Source organism: Mobula birostris, chromosome 8 (assembly GCF_030028105.1).
Source record: "Mobula birostris isolate sMobBir1 chromosome 8, sMobBir1.hap1, whole genome shotgun sequence".
NCBI classification, from domain to species: Eukaryota; Metazoa; Chordata; class Chondrichthyes; order Myliobatiformes; family Myliobatidae; genus Mobula; species Mobula birostris.
This window is the reverse complement of record NC_092377.1, coordinates 38,732,924-38,753,978: the sequence shown is the minus strand read 5'-3', so window position 1 is coordinate 38,753,978 and position 21,055 is coordinate 38,732,924. Positions and strand designations below refer to the sequence as shown.

General features: G+C 39.3%; 1 protein-coding gene across 1 annotated transcript in view; it reads left to right on the top strand.

Moving 5' to 3' along the window:
* Positions 1-20,832, top strand: part of mta3 (metastasis associated 1 family, member 3) — a 211,968-nt gene extending 191,136 nt beyond the window's left edge. The window contains exon 20 of the mRNA XM_072265019.1: positions 15,453-20,832. Within this exon, the coding sequence (XP_072121120.1) occupies positions 15,453-15,603 (151 nt within the window). The 3' untranslated portion in view covers positions 15,604-20,832. The remainder of the gene's footprint in view (positions 1-15,452) is intronic.
* The last annotated feature ends 223 nt before the right edge of the window (positions 20,833-21,055 follow it).

The window sequence follows — 21,055 nt, the reverse complement described above, 5'->3', positions numbered from 1 at the left end:
CAAGCCAACTTTTTGCGATTCATGAACAAGCATTCCCAAGTCCCTCTGCACAACAGCATGCTGCAATCTTTCACCTTATAAATAATAATCTGCTCTTCTATTATTCCTTCCAAAGTGGATGATCTTGCATTTACCATTGTTGTATTCTATCTGTCAGACCTCGGCCCACTCACTTAACCTATCTATATCCCTCTGCAGACACTCCACATCCTCTATACAATTTGCTTTTCCACTCAGTTTAGTGTCATCAGCAAATTTTGCTATGCTACACTCAGTCCCCTTTTCCAAATCATCAATGTAAATGGTAAACAGCTGCAGGCCCAGCACTGACCCCTGTGGCACCCCACTCACCACAGACTGCCAACCGGAGAAACACCCATTTATACCAACTCTCTGCCTTCTATTGGTTAACCAATCCACTATCCATGCCAATACACTTCCTCTGACTCCATGCATCCGTATCTTATTTATAAGTCTCTTGTGTGGCACCTTATCGAACGCCTTCTGGAAATCCGAGTATGTAACATCCACCTGTTCCCCTCGATCCACTGCACTCAATATGTCCTCAGAGAACTCCAGTAAGTTTGTCAAACAGGACCTGCCCTTTCTGAATCCATGCTGCATCTGTCTAATGGAACCACTCCTTTCTAAATGTTTCGCTATTTCTTCCTTAATGACAGCTTCAACCATTTTCTTGACTACAGATGTTAAGCTAACTGGCCTGTAGTTGCCCATTTTTTGCCTACATCCTTTTTAAAAAAACTGGTGTGACATTTGCTGTCTTTTAGTACGCCTGGACCGGCCCAGAGTCTGGAGAGTTTTGATAGATGATTACCAACACGTCTACTATAACCTCTGCCAATTCCTTCAGAACCTTGGGATGCATCCCATCAGGAGCAGGGGACTTATTTACCTTCAGGCCTTCTAGTTTGCTCATCACTATCTCTTTAGTGACAGTGATTTTATCGAGGTCCTCGCCTCCCATTTCATCCATAACATCCTTCTTTGGCATATTAGATGTGTCCTCCACTGTGAAGACCAGCACAAAATTGTCGTTCAATGCCTCAGCCATTTCCTTATCACCCAATATCAATTTCCCCTTCTCGTCTTCCAAGGGACCTATGTTGACCTTAGCCACCCTCTTCCGCTTTATATATTTATAAAAACTTTTGCTATCTGTTTTTATATTTCGTGCTAATTTACTTTCATACTCTATCTTCCCTTTCCTTATTTCTCGGTCAGTTGTTCTCTGTTGCTTTTTAAGGTTTTCCCAGTCCTCCAGTCTCCCACTACTCTTTGCGACTTTGTACACGCCAGCTTTTAATTTGATACTATCTTTTATTTCCTTAGTTATCCAAGGCTGGCTGTCCCCACACTTACTATCCTTACTTTTGACTGGAATGAAAGAAAGAAAAAATGGGTAGATCAGATGGATTTGGAGGAAGAGTGAGAAATTGTTTGTGATAAGGAAGGTTAGATTTGATGGTACCTTCATCTCCTCTGCTGGTCACTGATTGATTCCTGGCATTTTCACACTGCAGAGCAGTTTCTCCTCCTAATGATGTAGCTGTACTGATGCTGGTTAGTTCTGCCTGTCTGAGATCTTGTGTAACTCTATGCCATTCAGCGTATGGGAGATGTGCATGTCATGTTTGACAGTCCAAGCTGTGAGTTGTGGGTGTAAGACTTATAACAGTGGTAGGTAAATACAGAGTCAGATTTAGATTAATTTTAGTTCTATGTCCTGATTGATAGATTGATAAAGCATGTGGCACTTTGAGCAGTTGTGAGATTGGCAGTCAATTGATAGGACATGGCATTTGAGGATACCTTCACTGGCTTTTGATCACCTTTACTGTCCACGATCACTTCTGAAGTCCTTGAACTTACTGCAGCATGCTTCCATGCTTTCTAGTTTACGGCATAGCTTCATCCACACACATCCTTCAGAATGTGTATGGAAGACCTCCTCTCAAACTAAAACAATTCCTTTCCTCCCTGTCGCCTCCATTGACTAGTACAAACCATGGAACCAATTGTAATGCCAGTTGTCTATCTCGCTTGCTGTCATCACGTGCGTCTCCCTTTTAAGAGGAGCAAGCTAGCTTTAGGTAATGTCTGCCAGCTTGCTAAGGCAGTAAGCCTGTACTGTTATTGGTGTCAATCATGTGAATGAGCAGGTGGCATGCATTTGGTGAGGGGGGCAGCACTGAAAACAGCAGCCATAGCTTAATCATGTGTGGCAAACCCTTCATCCATTTTCAGGAGCTATTCCACTTAACCACCACTTTCAGCAAGTTAAGAGAAAAGTACAGTATATGTTTGTAAATCCATTTTTAAATGTATGAATGCTTATCTCATTTCAGTGCTGAAGCAATTGAACACCTTTTCACAGTAAGTATAGATCTTCCCATGACTTAATGCTCACTTAAAAGCCATTCACAGCCAGACCTTAAATGAGGCTGTTTGTCATTTCATAAAGGAGGGATTGTTGACAGTTAGAACTGCATGCTAATTTATGTGACACAACCAGAACTGTGATTTTGTGTTTTTAATTCCTTAAGATGAATTGTATAATTTTAGGGATATTTAGAAAATTATGCCTATTATTTTGTAGCATTTGTCATGCTCCTCTAAAGCTGTCAGTTTTTAAATTGCTTTTAAATTCATGTTCTTTATTATTCTAAATGGTGTAATAAAGGATGTGCTTAATTATTTGTGCACTTCTGTTGTGAATATTCTTCATGTGGAGATTCAGAATCCTTTTGTTAGCTTGGATCTTGTGCTCAGCGGATTACTGTAACAACTTCAAAACTATTCACCCATCTATTATCAGTGTGCAAACAAAGTTCAAAACTCTAAACATTACAACACCAAAATACTCACCAAAAAAGAAATACAAAGTTTAAAGCCATTAAGTCTTTTGCTGCACCATACCCTTACAAGTGACTTTTTCTAAAGGCTCTGTCAATCTGGTCAATGGTAACCCTGGTTGTCTGTCTCTTTCCCATCGCTTTAATAGAAAGAAGTCTGAAACCACCTGCAACAGTTGCGGTCTAATCTCAGCCTTGGACAAATTATTATTTTTGTTACTCAATGCTTTTAAATAAAAACACATCATTTCTTTTTTACCTTTCATTGCATATCATTTTGTGATTCTTTTGGAGATGTATGTTTGCACACAAGGGACCTGTTTCCCTCTTCGTTTTAAAATCATAAGTTTCCTTTCCATATCGTATTTATAATACTTGATCTAAAGCTGGTCCTTTATCTACTTTCTAACAGCATCCTTTCTATAGTCATGCATTATTCTTAAGATTTATAAACATTTCATATAAAAAATGAAGACAATTTTTAAAAGACAGGGACATAGACTTTTTTCATCCACACCAGTTTCTTTCTGAGTTTTGTTTTCCATCCTGAACCCCATCACTTCTTTCCTCTCTCTAAAACTCAGATTTTAAAAATTTAAACCTGCTTCTTTGATCAAGCTTTTGCTTTTGCTTGTCTCCCCATTTTCTTTTGTGTGGTTCAATGAGAAGCTGTGTTACTTTATTCTACTGTGAAGTACTTTAATTGCATTGTATTAACTGCAATTTGTTGCAGTTTAAGCCAAGAGATGCAAACAAGATTGCAATGTGACATGTTGTGGTTAGAGGAACTGTGGTGGAGTAGGGAAGAACTGCATTACACTGTGATGAGCTTACAGAAAGTTAGTTTATAAATACGGACATGGGAACTTCTAAGGAAGAATGTTGAGATGGACTGAATGTTTCTGTTTGAAGCAAAGATCTCCTACAAGCTGGAGGTACTGAGTCAGAGTAGCTGATGTCTACTCTTTCTCTACCGTGCACCTTGTTTGTCTTCCTGCACTGCACTTTCTCTGTAATGGTAACTGACAGTATATTCTGCATTATGTTATTGCTGTTCTACTTGCACTACCTCACTGTATGGTTGTTTTGGAATGATATTTATGGATGGTATGAACAAAGTTTTACATTGCGACAGTGATAAAGCAATACCAATTATTAATTAGCGTTGGAATCCAGACTCTTCCAAACTTGTTTCTACTTTACATGTTTTATAAAGTCTTCCAGCTCTCATAAAAGTCAATGGAATGTATGCAGGTGAATATAACTCATGGACAAATATCAATCTACCTATCTCCCTCTCTTCCCCACTCCCTGTCCCTCTCTCTCTATCACTCTCTCTCATTCTCTCACTCTCCCCCTCCACACCCCCGTTCTACTTCCCTCTCTCTACCATCTCTCTCTCTCTACACCCCCTTTCTCTCACCCTCTCTACCCCCCTCTCTAACCACCCCCCTCTCTAACCACCCCACTCTAACCACCCCCCAACCCCACACCTCTAATCCCCCTCTCTCCCCTCTCATTCTCTCTTTCACCCTCCCTCTCATCTTCCAATCTCTTTGTTCACCAGAGGCATCAGGCAAATGCTTTATAAAGGCTGATTTATACTTGTGCGTCAGATGTATGCTGTAGGTACGGCGTAACCGCGAACCTTATGCTGTATCTACGCCAACCCTACGCCGTAGCCTAAAGTGCACCTCTCCCAAAATGTAACTACATGTCGCGGTGTCGCAGACCGCAACAACTGTGATTGGTCCGCTTGGTCGCATCGCATCTCTTCCCATGCTGCAATAGCTTGCCACTGGGCGACTGAAGGGCAGGGAAGGAACTCTGGCTGCAATGCTTTCCATAAAGCTTTATAGACCTCCGAAATTATGGAGGACCCTGTGTTTGATGCCAGTTTGTAGCTAGCTGCTACAGCCTGTTGACTTCCACCTGAAGCTAAAACTCGAATGGTGATTGCCAGTCTCTGAGTATACTGTGCGTACACTGATGCGAAATAAATGGTTGGAGTCAATAAACCAAATCGTCAAACCTACCTGCCGACATCCGAAAATATTTGAAATGCATTTCCTCGTCCATGTCTCTCAGTGGCCGGACAAGCACAGGAGATTCACCCTCCTTCAGTTTCAGTCGCCATTGTTTGAAGTTTGAGTTTCCTCGTGTTGAAACTCAACACGAAGAAATTCAACACAGTGGCATAGAAACCCCACCGTCAACTAGCGTTTTGGTGGTGAAATGCAGAGCAACGCAGACACACCAACGCACAAGTATAAAAGCTCACAACGGCGTAGCCCACTTGCGTAGGCTGCGGCGTAGGCTAGTACGCACAAGTAAAATCAACCTTAAATCAGGAATGCAGATTCTCTAGAAAAACAGCTTAATCAGGAAATCAGAATGTACTACCTATATTGATGACTTTGTAAAGGGTGATTATTTTCATCAAATCAAGCCACAGGTTTTAGAGAATCTGCATTGATTTTTACTTACACACTTCATCATCTTTATCATGAATACTGTCACTTCCTTACTCAGTGATCATTGTCACTTTTTTATTGTACCCCTGCTTACTTTTGCAACTATATATTATGACATTCAATAATCGTTGCAAAATTTTGTCAGGAATGTTACATTTATTACCGAAGAATGTTTGAGCATCCTCTGTAAGATTGACAAGGCATTTATTTTCCATCGTGTAGAACAATGCTATCTTTAAAATGTTCTCATCACGCTGTAAATTTTACGCATTCATAATGTAATTCTTTTCAATGGGCTTTCACATAGCATCTTTTTGCAGGCCGACTTGAAGAGGGGTGTAAAAATTTATTTCAGTCATTGTGTATATGTGTGTCGGAGGCAGGAAATGGGTTTTTCCCACATTTTGTGCCGGGCCTGTCTTTTCTGAATTAATATTTGGAATATCTGAAAGAAATATATCTGCGGAAGTTTGAAATAATTGGTTTTGGCTGTGGACTATTGTCTGCTTTGAACAGATAACTCTATTTATGCATCTCCCATTGTTTTCATCAACCTTCCATAATTTTTTTCAGGTTACAATGATATGGAATTGAACTGTTTAAAGGAAAGCATGTTTTGCAGAGTTCTGAACGTTAATTGCAAAATCTGATCACTTCATTCTATTTTCATTTGTGGTTGATAGTTCAGTAGTTACCCGATACTGAAGCAGATCAGAGAAATCTTGGACAGTTTCTCTTTTACTTCTTTGACCAAATACTTCGTTTTGTCTGAAAAAATCCTAATTATAAACATGATTCCAATTTTTGAGAGATATTTTGATATTTAGATTATTCCCTGTGATTTATATTTCACTAAGTTTACAATGAATCTACATGAACAAAAATAGATTTTAACCTTTACTGCTTTTTCTCTGATGGTAGGAATGAGATGAATTGAAAATGCTGCCTTTCATTGGCTCTACCATTTATTGTCTGGATGACAGGGGAGCAATATTATTTGCTGTCACACACTTGTTAAGTCATTTATATAATTTGGTGATCAGATGTGAGTGAATGCACACTTTTGTATTGCATCATTACAGGTTTTTGAAGTAATTATTGACAACGTTTATGGTTGCATGATCTTTTTATTCTAAATTCTGAAGTACTCAACAAAATGAAATTGTTTTGCAATGTCACAAGAATTAATGAAATAATATATCTGTGCAATGTTGCACATGTGGTAATGGCCCTCAGTTACAGTGCTGGATCAGGAACATGAGAGAGGGCAACGTGTATGGAAAGGTCACTTTGTCCCAGCCTTCATTTGCCATACAACAAATCTTCTACAAAGTTTGGTTTTAATTCATGCAAGCCAGTAAATTGACCTCTATATTTCTTAATAATAAACTTTACTCTTTGAGGCTAAACTCATTTCCCAAATGTCCTTATAGGAAGCATTTATTTCAAAGGAAATGATAGATACACCCTGATATAATGACCTTTAAAACCTTCTTTTATAACGTTGCACAGAAACTGAAGAAGCCAAATTAATTAGCTGTATCTACTACACCCCCATCATCCTTGATAAGGCCTAAATATTTCCATATAATGACCAAATTCTACTCGCTGTTCCTTTCTCCGTCATATATTTATCTAATTCCCTGTTGGCCATAATGAATCTACCTTCATCACATCCATGGACAATGCATTTCAAATTCCAAACACATCCTGTACCTTTTGCGAGGCAGGGGGCAGGAAGTGAATAATCTGTTGTAAAAGTGAAATGTTGGAAATGCTCAGTAGGTCAGGGCGCCCATGTGAAGTGAGAAACAGGTTTGAGGTTTCAGACCGTTAGCCTTTTTGTCAGAATCAAAATCTGTACCTCATAGACTTATTTATTATTGTGCTTCTTCCTTTGTAGGATGGATAACTTAAGAGTATTTCAGGTTTTTTGCACCTGAAATATATTTGAATTACTGTTAAATGACTTGTTTCTTGAGTAAGGAAACCATTAGGAAAATAGTTTTTTTTTACATTGAGTAATTAATCTATTTTATATTCTATAAAGACAGTAATCAGTGTTGTTAGGGTAGCAGCTTTGTTAGAGTTATAGGGCATTTTTAGAACATTTTGCATATTTACAGAAGACTCAAGTGTAGCTTAATGTACAGGAAAGAAAAAAAATGAATTGTGTGTGTTTTTTTTAGCCATTTTGTTGTATTACTGCTATGAACAGAGAACAGAAAATTGCTTGCATGTCATATCTTGCATATGGTATCCAAATAGTTATTGCTGTATTGATTAATCGCCGGCTTGGATCTGTGTCCAGGAATTATATGGCTAACTAGTTGAATATATCTATTTTAGATCGTTGCACTATGTGTTCAAACAGGCAATGAATAGAATGAATGAATTAATTAATAATTGAAGTCCAAGTCGCATCTTTGGATACAATTGATGAGAACTGTGAAACGATATAGTGGATCTGGAAGCAGTGACAGGAATATTGATTGTTTTACTTAATTATATCGTAACGAATGAATTGCTTTTGTTTTGGTTGCTCACATTGCGGCACTAATTTAAGCCATTAAGTATTTTGTCTGAATGATATGTTGTTCTCAACAGTAAGGTTCATTGTTTACAAGTAATTATTCTTGAGTTTTAAACCAAAGCTATTTATGCAACTGTAAACTTAGACTGAGTACATTAAAAGTAAAATATAATAGGATATAAAATGTTACATTGGTTAGTTTTTGTAATAAGTGTTTTGTATTTATAAGCTTGCTTCTGATGTTAACTAAAAATGTATTAATGATTTTCATGTATTGCCCATAAATTTGTATTGGTTTATTACCTAACCTTGATTTATGTTCTCCTTATCCATATTGTTGCATTAGTGGCATTTACTACCCATGTTGCCTGAAAGAACTGTATTGCCATCATAGTTATTTCACAGAAGGAGACTATTCAACCCATCATGTCAGAACCAGCACTCTGCCAGATAAATTCTTTAGTCCCTTTCTTCATCATGTATTTATCCAATTCCTTGTTAGCTGTAAAAAATCTGCCTTCACCACATTCACAGTCAATGCATTTTAACTTCCAAATGCATCCTGCATGAAAACGTTTTCTCCCTTGTCTCGCTCTTAATTCTCTTTTCCTTTATCTTGTATCCATGACCTGCCATCATTGACTCCTCCACCAAAGGGAACAGGCCCTCCCTCTGCACCCTATCCATACCCTTCAGCAATTTATCTGTCTGTCTAGGTACCATATCCGATGCAGACTTTGGTGACCATGGTTTTCCATATAGATTTATCCTTCGTTTTTTGGATGACTTCCATTTCCTCGATGTGTAGCCCCCTGGCTAAGCTTTTGTTGTACATAAGCCGAGTTCTTCCTCTAGGTTTGCTCCCCTCAATCTTTCCAGAGAGTATGAGTTTTTCTAGTTCATCTTTCCGCATGATGTGTCCTAGGAACCTGAGTTGTCTTTCTCTTATTGTTGGTATGAGTGATCGAACTGCTTGGGCTCTTCTGAGAACTTCTTCATTTGATGTGTGTGTGGTCCATGATATTTTTAATATTCTCCTGTAGAACCATAATTCAGCTGCTTCTAGTCTCTTTTCCATTGCTGGAGAAATGGTCCAGTATTCACTTCCATCAGTCAGGATAGAATAAATGTAGCACTGCAGTATTCTGTTTTTAGTGTGCGTGCTCATCTTTCTGTCTGTTAATATGGTCTTCATTTTTTGGAAAGCTTCCTTCGCCATTGCTATTCTGTGTTTGATATCTGTGTCGCACCTGCCATTACTTGTTATTAGACTGCCAAGATATTTGAATTTGTTGACTTGTTTGATGTTTATACTTTATAATGTATACTTTGATTAAGTATCCACTCAGCTTTCCCTCAGAGCAAACAACAGCTCGCTCTCCAATCTGTCCTTGTAACTGAACTCCCTACTCCCTCTCTATACCCTCAAATCCTCCTTATGATGCAGTAGCCAGAAATGAACACACCAGTTGAGGCCAGATTAATGCTTTTTAAAGGTTTAATAAAACCTGGCATCTTTTTATACTCTCTTTATGCCTCTGTTGATAAAACACAGAATTATGTATGCTTCATTAACGTCTTCACCAATCTCTCCTATCGCATACAGTTATTTGGCCCTCTGCTCTTGCACCTTTTCTTCAATTTTATTTGTTATTCTATATTGCCTCTTCTCAAACTTCCTACCACAAATTCACTACCAAGATTTTAAAATTACCAAGAGTTTTGAATGGCAGTGAGCCAACCTATGAGCACTGTCTCACTATTTTTGAATGGCAGTGAGCCAACCTACGAGCACTGTCTCACTATTTTTGCTCTTTTTTTGCACTACAGTATTTATTTAATTTCTTATTTAACTTAGTAGTTTTTTTTAAAATTTAATGCACTGTACTGCTGCTGCAGAACAATGAATTTCATGATGTATGCCAGTGATATTAAACCTGATTCTGCTTCCTTATCTTTCCCTGCACTAAACTTCATCTGTCATGTGTCTGCCCATTTCTCCAAACTGCCTATATGTCAACTGCATTCTAACACTATGCTCTTTGCACTTCACAATACTGCCAAGTTTTGTGTAATCCATAAATTTGGAAACTGTGACTTTCACCCAATTCTCTCATGAATAGATTGTAATTTAAGGCATTGCCCATTTCATTAATGCCTGAAGAACATCACTATTCAACTTCCTACAAACTAAAAAATATACAACATTCCCCTAAAAATCATGTAATATAATGTGATTTGGTTGTGCGCTAAAATTTATAGTCGATCTGTAATTTTCAAGCTTTATTTGTCAATGCATTGGATTCCATTTAATTGGTCCATCAGTTAATCAGAGCAGCCACTTATGTGGGGCAACTCTTAAGAACAAAAGCAAATTGAGAAAATAGCCGGGATTCCCTTTGTTGATTTGGGACACTATGCAGCTTAGTTGGGGCAAAAGAAGGTCAGTCATGTGAACTTGTGTGGCTGTTAGACACTACACCATGCTTAGAATGAACAGTTGTATCAGATGAGTATTATTGTGTTATGTTATCCATTTGGCTAGATGGATGCTGATTCAAAAAGCAGTGATTTTTGGTCATTTAGTTTTATTATTTTGACTTTAAAAATTTTTGAGACCCTCGCCATGAAAAGATTTGAAACTAGAAATTAACTTATTGGACCAAGTTAGAAGCCATCTGCCTGACACTACTCATCGTCAGCTGGCAGAGATAACTGGAGTGCTGAAATCTGCAATTGCGCACTTAATACATCAGCAAGAAGATAAAATAAATTGGCAATAAATGAGGGACAACAGGGAACATCCCAAAAATGAAAGCATGAAAGTAAGGATCCAGATGTTGAGGAAGCCCTCAATCAGTGGTTTTCCTCTGTAACTGGATGAGTTATGTGTGTCAGTGAACTGATGTTAAAAACAAGTCAGAGGAGCTAGCTAAGAAGCTGGGTCACGAAGATTTAAAGAAACAGACAGTTGGTTGTCTCAATGGAAATGTAGGCACCACTTTAAATTCAAAGTTCAAATTTCAAAAGTTCCAAGAAAATTTATTGTAGTACATATACTGTATACAACCCTGAGATTCATTTTCTTGCAGGCATACTCAATAAATCCATAACAGAATAATAACCGTAATAGAATCAATGAAAGATCACTCCAGCTTGGGCGTTCAACCAGTGGACAAAAGGCAATAAACTATGAAAGTACAAATAAAAATGAACAACAAGAACAAGATATGAAGAGTCGTTCAAAATGAACTCATAGTTTGTGGAAACATTTTGGTGATGGGGCAAGTGAAATTGTCCCCTCTGGTTCAAGAGCCTAATGGTTGAGGGGTAATAACTGTTCCTGATCTGGTGATGTGGGTCCTGAGGCTACTGTACCCTATTCCTGATGGCTGTAGCAAGAAGAGAGCATGACCTGGGTGTTGGGGGTGCCTGATGATGAACACAGCATTCCTGTGACAGCGCTCTGTGTAGATGTTGGGAAGGGCTTTGCCCGTGACAGACTGGGCCAGATCCACCATTTTATGTAGGCTTTTTTGTTCAAGGACATTGGTGCTTCCATATCAGGTTGTGATGCAGCCAATCGATAATACTCTCCACCACACGTCTATAGAAGATTGTCAAAGTTTTAGATGCCGTGCCAAACTTTGGCAAACACATGAGGAAGTAGAGTCGCTGCCACGTTTTCTTCGCAATTGAACTTACGTGCTGGGCCCAGGATGGAAGTGTTCCGAAATAATAACACCAGAGAATTTAAATTTGCTGACCCTCTCCACCTCTGATCCATCAATGAGGACTCGCTCATGGACCTCTGGTTTCCTCCTGAAGTCAATAATCAGCTCCTGGGTCTTTCTGGCATTGTTATGGCACCACTCAGCCAGATTTTCAATCTCCCTCCTATATACTAATTCATCATCATCCTTGATTCAGCCTACGACAGTGGTGTCATCAGCAAACTTGAATACAGCATTGGAGCTGTGCTTAGCCACAGTCGTAAGCATAAAGCGAGTAGAGCAGGGGACTAAGCACACAACCTTGTGGTGCACCTGTGCTAGTGGAGATCATGAAGGAGGTATTGTTGCTAATCCGAACTGACAGTGACACATGAGGAAATCGAGGATCCAATTACACAAGGAAGTATTGAGGCCAAGGTCTTGAAACTTATTGATTAGTCTTGAAGAGATGATGGTATTGAATGCTGAGCCAGAGTCGATAAAGAGCATCCTGATTTATGCGTCTTTGCAGTCCAGATATTCCAGGGTTAAGTGAAGAGCCAATGAGATGTCATTTGTTCTGGACCTGTTGCACCGGTAAATAAATTGGAGTGGATCCAAGTTACTTCATCTCTAACCTCTCAAAACACTTCACCGCTGTGAATATAAATGCTACTAGACGATAGTCATTGAGGCAGGTTACCAAGTTCTTCTAAGGTACCGATATAATCGAAGCCTACTTGAAGCAGGTGGGTATTTCATACTGCTGAAGCAAGAGGTTAAAGATCTCAGTGAACACTCTAGCCAGTTGGTTAGTACAATTTTTTTAGTACTCAAGAAAGCACACAGCGAGAAAGGTAGTGCTCATGTTGTAAGTACAGAAACTTGGAAATCTACAAAACTTCCCAACTTGTTTCAAAAATTTTGTGCATATGATATCTACAATGAGGATAGTAAAACAGGCCTTTTTTTAAATTGTGCTGTGCCATATGGTTCTCTTTGCTGCAAACAGGGAACACTCAAGTGCAAAGAAAGCAATGAATCGCATTACCGTGTTGTTCAAAAATGTCAGGAACTGATAAAAAGATTAACCAGAATCCACCGTATTTTCAGCCTGGCTGATATCTTATGCAAATAGTTATTTGTTGATTGGCTTAAACAGTACACTTATTTTAACAAACTCCTGTTCTAGTTGCAAACAAGAGAATATCTGCAGATACTGGAAATCCAGGCAACACACACAAAATGCTGGAGGAACTCAGCAGGCCAGGCAGCATCTATGGAAAAAAGTACAGTCAACGTTTCCGGCCAAGACCCTTCAGCAGGACTAGAGGAGAAAAGATCCTGTTCTAGTTGATATTATTGTATGATAGTAGATATCCTGGGAACAAGTAGGTGTAGAAATTCAGACTGACTCCACACTCCTTCCCAAATCTGTTACCTTCCTAGTCTAGGGAATGAGGCCAGTTGGAAAATCCAGTTAGTTGTGACTGGACTTTGAACTAGAAATACATTCTGACTTGCATTGCAACACTGCTAATATTCGCTACTAGGTCTGAACATTAAGGATAAACCATTACAACTTGTTTCTGTTCAAAGAAGATCATAAGGCTAGAGGTTCCAGCAACACATCCTTTATTAAGGGTGATCAACAGCACACAGCGATCAGAAACAATTTTGTGCCACATTCGTCTGGGATTGAGTACCTCAAACTCCTTGCACCCAATGATCTCAGCTAGATCAGAACCCATACAGCACAATGCAAGATCTGAAATGAATTCACAACCACAGCTTCATATTTAATAATAAAGTAACTGAGCTTGTATCCAAAAGGCAAAATATGAGGATGTGCTGCATTAAGAACAAAGTAACTGGTATTTATCATGCTAATGAAAAATTTTCATGTTTTCCATCATCAGTCTTCTCAAAGAAAACAATATTGATCCACTGCCTTGAAAATTACCACCCTATCTTAAACATTCCTTTCCTAGTTAGCATCCCTAAATATACATATATTGTAGGCTTCCAAGTTCATGCTTATCTGTCCCTCAATTTTACATTTGATTCCTTCTAATCTACTTTACAATGCTACCCGAACAAAGTCACAAATGGTATTCATTTTGACTTTGTCTATTCTAAACCATCTCCCCTCAATCTTTATGGCACATTAACATCCTCCCAGCATCTGAACTCCGTTGTCCATTTGGGTTTTTGGTTTCATTATCAAATTCTAGCTGGAGAATCACACAGGTGTTTATTTTCTGTTATCTGCACTAATATCTCTGATGTCTGTCCTTCACCGCTTCTATTTGTTATCTCATCCAATCCCTCAGTGATTTCTTTTGAATACACGCATTCCAAAGGTTCCAAAGGTCAGTCCTGCCTTACCACTTTCTCCCTTGATCACTCCACTGTCTCAGGTTTGCTATGCAGTGTTTGATATCATTTAATGTGAGAAGACTGAAATCACTGTATTTTGTGACTGTCACAGACTTGGCTTCATGGTCACCGTCATAATTTCTGAAAAAAAGCTAAGTCAGGCTACACACTCAAAGAACGCAAACACGAGGAATTCTGCAGATGCTGGAAATTCAAGCAACACACATAAAAGTTGCTGGTGAATGCAGCAGGCCAGGCAGCATCTCTAGGAAGAGGTACAGTCGACGTTTCGGGCCGAGACCCTTCGTCAGAACTAACTGAAAGAAGAGCTAGTAAGAGGTTTGAAAGTGGGAGGGGGAGGGGGAGATCCGAAATGATAGGAGAAGACAGGAGGGGGAGGGATGGAGCCAAGAGCTGGACAGGTGATTGGCAAAAAGGATATGAGAGGATCATGGGACAGGAAGCCCGGGGAGAAGGAAAAGGGGGCCATCCTCTGGGTTCCCCCCCCTTTTCCTTCTCCCCGGGCCTCCTGTCCCATGATCCTCTCATATCCTTTTTGCCAATCACCTGTCCAGCTCTTGGCTCCATCCCTCCCCCTCCTGTCTTCTCCTATCATTTCAGATCTCCCCCTCCCCCTCCCACTTTCAAATCTCTTACTAGCTCTTCCTTCAGTTAGTCCTGACGAAGGGTCTCAGCCGGAAACGCCGACTGTACCTCTTCCTAGAGATGCTGCCTTGCCTGCTGCGTTCACTAGCAACTTTGATGTGTGTTGCTACACACACTTAACACAGCTCTGAGCTTGCATTCACAAATCTATTCTGTTACTAATTCTGCCTAACTACCATCTTTGTAATGTTTCTGATCTCAAAACTGCCTTCGCTTGCCTTCTGCTGAAAACCTCATCCTTACCATTGTTGAAAGCAGTCCTGACTACGCTGGCAGGCTCCCGGATAACTCATCGTCATCTACTTTACATAGACGTGATAGTCTAAGATTCTGATGGCTTATCATCACTCACTTCAAGTTCACCTGTTACATTGTGATGGTTAAATTATACACTAACAAAGCCTGAATTTTAAAATACTTACCCTCATTTTCTATTACTTCTGTGATCTTACTACCCAGCATTTCCATACCTCCTGCTCTTTTAATCATCCCCCCAATTCACTTTTTTTTTCTCCCTATCTTACAAGTCTTTCAAATGTCAATGGTTCACCAATTGCAGGCAACAGGGAACCCTTGATTTTAATTATTCCAACATTGGTGGCCATGATTTCATTTCCCTTGAAGCTAACTCTGGAATTCGCTCCTTAAAATTCTGCTTTCCCTTTCTGTTGTTCACTGTCAGTATTTTATCTGGCAATATTTGTATAAACCTTCATTCAAGTAAAGATTTTGATGGCTGTAAGTTGTTCATGTTTTATAAATGTGAGCTTGTGAATCTCTAACAAACAGAAAATATTTTGTTTTCTTCATACAGGAAGATTCGTAAACTTCTGTCGCCTTCTGAGATGAGGAGAGCTTCTAGGAGACCTTGCCTCCCACTAATCATGCCATCCCCTCAGCCGCCTTTGACTTCTAATCAATGCAAACAATCCAACATTGCAGAAGCAATTGTCATTACGGACTGAGAACATGAAATTGGTGGATTTAGTCAGTCAAGCTTATCAAGAATAGAGTATTGAAGCTATAGATCACATGGATTTCCTATCAGGCCTTTACAACTTTGTTAGTTGTTGTTAAGACGAATAAGGAAATAGTATCAATATTTTATTGGCAATGTTGTTTTGCCACTCTCTCCAGCAGATGAATATTCTTGTTGTAACATTTATATTATTTTCTAGTGCTTTCAGAACAATGGTGAGACATTTTGCTGTCTTATATATTTTATTTGTGCATTAGATTGATTATACAAGTAGCACTGAAGTACTTTAATATGTTTGTTAATATGCTTTTTAGAAGTACTTACCAGTGTATATATCGATCAGGGATGTCCAACCTTGTCTCAAGGCTTTTAAACCCAAACAATCCAATCCTCCTTTTGTTTATATTCCGTAATTCCTCGGTTGCCCTTCTTGAATTAATCAACACTGAGTTTTAAAAAGGGCTGTCTTAATATTATGGAAACACAAGAGACTGCAGATGCTGGAAATCTGGAGCACGAAGGAGCTGGAGGAACTCAACGAGTTGGGCAGCATTTGTGGAGGGAAATAAACAGTCGCCTTTTCGGAACTGGTCAGTTTTGATGAATGGTCTTGAAAATCTAATGTTCATTTCCTGACCTGCTGCGTTCCTCTAGCTCCTTTGTGTGGCATAATATTGTTTCGTCATCGATGGGCGATCCTAAACCATATTTTGGTATTGGCAACTGCAGGCAGATACAAATTTCTGAATTGTATATAAAATGTATATCCAGATGCCAGTGCAAATCACCTATGCAGTCTACACAGATAAAACCTTAAGCAGAAACAATTCAGGCCTTATCCTTGTTTACAGTTCATCAAGGCTCAAAACCCAAAGTGTGTGTGTATAGGTCCCTCTCAATCATCTCATCTTTAGCACCAAGAAAAAAAAGCCCCAAGGAAGAAGGGCTTCAGCATGAGCTCTACCTGCTGTGTATTTGCGGTGTTCTTCCAGACAAAAAGGAAAATAGCATTTTGTGCTTCACTATAGCACAAATGACAGCTAAGCTAATTAAGTAATATATTGGGAAACAGCTAGTTTGTAATTAGCATCTGTTCTGTGGTTTACCTGATTAATCTGTGTACAATGGTAATTATTGAGATTATAGCTGGAGCTGTAGTTGTAGTTTTGTCCATGCGCATGGACTTCAGTAGACAAATATTAAAAATCGGGGGAAAATGACAAATAGAGGAACCTAATAATACTTACATCCAGTGACTAATGGTAAAATGGAGTTTGTGGCTATGGTTTTAGAGATACTTTTATATATTTTTGATAAAAGGAAATATAACCAGGTCCAATATTGAACCCAGAATATCAGGTACTGAAATTCAATGAAGTATTTATTGTTAACAATGTGCTTAAAAGTTTTACCATCTTGTCTCTTGGTCCATGGCCACATCAGACCTGAACAGGTTATACCAATATTCCTTTGATAGAGCGATGGTTTAGAAGATTCTGTGTTGTCTAGCAGTTAGAAGATAAACAATACCAATTCCCTCATCCTGTTGGGTGTGTTTTGGCTGAGCAACACATGGACTTTCATATCGCCATCTGCATGATGCTGCAGAGGAGCCTAACTTCCTTCAATGTGAACCTGTTCCACAGATTCACTATGCCATTTTTAATGCAGATACACCTCAAAATTCAGACTTTAACAATCTAAATTAAAACAATGGTAACTTAATGATTAAACATACTAATCCAGCATCATGCAGCCAAATCAAATCACTATCTCTCCAGGTTGCTCTGGTAATGATAGCGTCAGGAAAGAGCTGCACGTGTTTTGGGGTTCCATTTACTTTGTTGCTGTCAGCCTAAATATCTCACTTACAATATCTCAAGCCCTTAGCATCCATGCTTGAAACTTGCTTTAAATTTTCTTTAAACATGACTTCATCTTATGAATTTAGTGGAAAGCTGAAACTCTGTAAGGGCAGCATAACATCAGTAAATCTCAAGGACTGGTGGAATTGTTGGGGAGCAATAGGAAAGCAATCTTTAAGTCATACTTAAATGTGACGCCTTGTGCACCTTCTGGAGGTGAGTCTGGGTGCATGTGAGTAACCTGCTTGTGAGGCCAGGGTGATAAATTTTCTCTGTTGATGGGGCATTTGAAAGAAACTTCAACAGACATCTCTTGAGGCTTGGGGAAACTCATCAGTAAGAATAAGTGCTTTTTGCTTCCATGCTGTTTTCTTAGTTTCCACTAGCAAATATTTTGTAATGGCTTCTTGTGATTATAAACATTTCGGAGCTTTCAGTTAGGCACCTTTGGAATAGGCCTGAAAAAAGTTAGGGAACAAATATCATGGATGCTTTTGATCACACAAGGAACATAAATGTAGTAATAGGGTGCACAACAAAGAAAACCATAACTGGCCTGGGGTATTAGGAGTCCAAAGCGAGTAGAGGAGAGGGGGCACTGGAGGTATTGTGTATGTGAGACATCTATGCACAGGTATTTGACTACCTTAAAGTGTATGCAATAGTGCTTATCTACACTAGGATTGACAGGGTATAGGTGATCACAGACATCTATTGCCGTGTTCAAGAAGAGCTGCCCACTACTGAGCCTGATTTCTCTATCTGTCATTTTCTAAATCATCATTCAATTTCTTTGCCTCCAATCCACTGTGGATCCTTAAGGACCTCTTTTGGTAGCACTTAAATGCACAGAGTAGGTTACAAGTGAGTTGTCTGCTGAATGCCCATTTGCCGTGCAGGTGGTCAGATTAGCATCTCTGGCTGGCTTCCCCCAGTGCAGAGTACCATTGATTAAAACATTCAGGAGGTTTGACCTTCTGCAAGTAGTTTCCTTCCAGCAGTGCACAAGTTGTGTGTAATCACAAGAAAAGGTCCACGCAGATCCATGTGTGCCTGCTTCCCTGGCACACATCATCCAGCACTGCATATTGCTTTGCAGTAAGGAGTTGATTGAGGACAGGCTCACTGAATGCTTTGGGCAAGATGTGACTACTAGCTAAGTCACTGAGCAAGTCTTGTTGAAGATGTACCTCTAGTACTTGAATTGTGCTCAAAATGTTCTTCAGTGCTCACGGGTAAGTGTAACAAGAATGATAGTGTTGTGCTGCATTAGCACCACATTGCACTGCACTGTGTATTACAGTTAGAGGATAGCTCAGTGCTCATCACCGATGGTGTACATGTTAGATGGGGAAAACTTCAAACAAATGCTTCCCAGGTACTTTAATACCTTGAAAGTTCTGCTAATGACTTCCGCCAGGAAAAAAATTAAAATTAAATTCTTCAACCCCCAACATCTCCTATAAACTAGTCCATCAAGCAAGTGTATTATGTTGCTCATTCCCCAGTGTGTCATATCATGGGAACCATTTGGCTTCATCCTAGGATCTTTGCATGATTTAGAAAATGCTGGCAAAATAGATAGAACAATGCAGATGTTCTAAATAAAGACCTGATTCAAGATTGAAACATTGCATTTTCTGGCCTTGATATGCCCTTAAATACTGACAGTAACTACATTAGGATCTCCTCCGTGAGTGGGAAATTAAAAACAATGTGATAAAGGCTATGCATCGCACATTATCAGCCAGTGAATAAGCCACAGTGACCTGCACTTCTTCAACTGAGGAATCACAAAACTCAGCAAACTCTTCTGAAATTCTGTGGCATACTGAATTCATCACTAGTGTTTAGCTCTTGAACGCATTATCAAATTGACGTTACAAATGATCTTTCATGATGTAAAATGACCCAGGTCAGCTAGCACTGAACACAATATTGGTTAAAAAAGGGAAGTGGAGCTATCAATTCATGTAATTTTAGTAGTTTTCTACACACTTCTTACTCCTGTAGCAAGTATTTCTATGGCTTCAATTTTCAGGGAGGCAGATCCCTGCTAATGTTTCCTTGGTCTGCACTCTCTGTTTCGGTCATAGTTTGTATCCCACCTGCTCCTGTATTGGGGGAACACTCACCCAACAGAAGCTCACGAGCACATTGAGTACGGGCAGGTTAGAGAACAGCCCATGAAAAGTGAGCATTTTTCACTTCTGTCTTCCCATTACCATCATCTCGGTTTTGGACTGACTGCAAGTGAACAACTTGGTAGAGTTCATTGATGTTAAAGCAATCCTGTTGATATGTCTAGCATATCTGTGTTCATAGCATGTGTCTTCACTTTTGAGACCCATGCTTGAAGCTTCGTATAGGCAACAACTTTGCCCATATTTAGCTGCACAGCCATTCCAGTGGTTTTGGCACCAGACAGTCCTTTATTATGGGGACTGTGCAAGACCTTGCAAGTTGCCACTGGACTTCATCATTCCATTTCTTCAAATGGCACTGTGTTTATCTGAGATGAGCTGGTAGAGGCTTGTGTTACTCAACAAAGCCAATTCCTCACATACCCTCACCAATTATCAAGTGAAAGTCACAGCCCGCTGAAATGCTGGTAATTATATGGGCTTGTGGTTGTGCATCCTTTCATATTCAAAGGTGGGAGATTGAAAAGTGTAGGAATTCAAAGAGATCTGAATGTCCTTGTACATAAATTGCAAAAAAAAAAAGGAAAAAGCAGGTACAGCAAGTAATTAGAAAGGGAAACATTCTGCTTCTCTTTATTGCAGGAGAAATTGAGTTCAAGAGTGCAGGGAGCTTGTTCCAATTGTCAGAGCACTAAAGAGACTGCATCTAACATATTACGTAGATATCGGGTCTCTCTACCCTTGAAGGTTGTACTTGCAATCGAAGGAGTGCAGCAAAGGTTCTGTATATTGATTCCTGGAATGATGGGTTTCTCATATGTTAAGTTTACTTGACTGAGCCTAGGCTCTCCTGGGTTTAGAAGGGTGAAAGTTGATATCATAATTTTTTTTTGGCATTGGACTGAGTAGAATAGAGACTCCAAAGGTCATAGATACAGGGATGATGTTTTCTTTGGCTGGAATGTCTGGAACAGGGGGTGACAGTCTGAAAACTTAAAAAAAAAAGGTCATTCAGGACAGAGAGGTGAGGAAAATTTGTACCAGAGGTTAGTAAATCTGCAATGCTCCACCTAACAGGGCTATGGAGGCTTGCCAACTTGCAGAGCATTTAGATAAATATTTAGATATTAAGATAATCAAGGGCTATTTAGGATCATTGCTGGCATATAACATTGAAGTGAAAGAACAGGCATAATTTTAGTGAATGACCGAATACTTATGGGGGCATGGGGGGGTTGGGGTGGAGAATTGTTGGTCAAATAACTTACAGTTGCGATCTGTAGAAGGAATATAGAATTATTGTGCGTAATTACGAATTATTGCTGTACGTTTCAAGAGTCTGATAGAAAAGTGATTTGAAATGAGTCATGATGAAGTAGCTGTGATGTTTATCACTACACTTGAGTTTCTTATTGTTCAGTCACTGAAC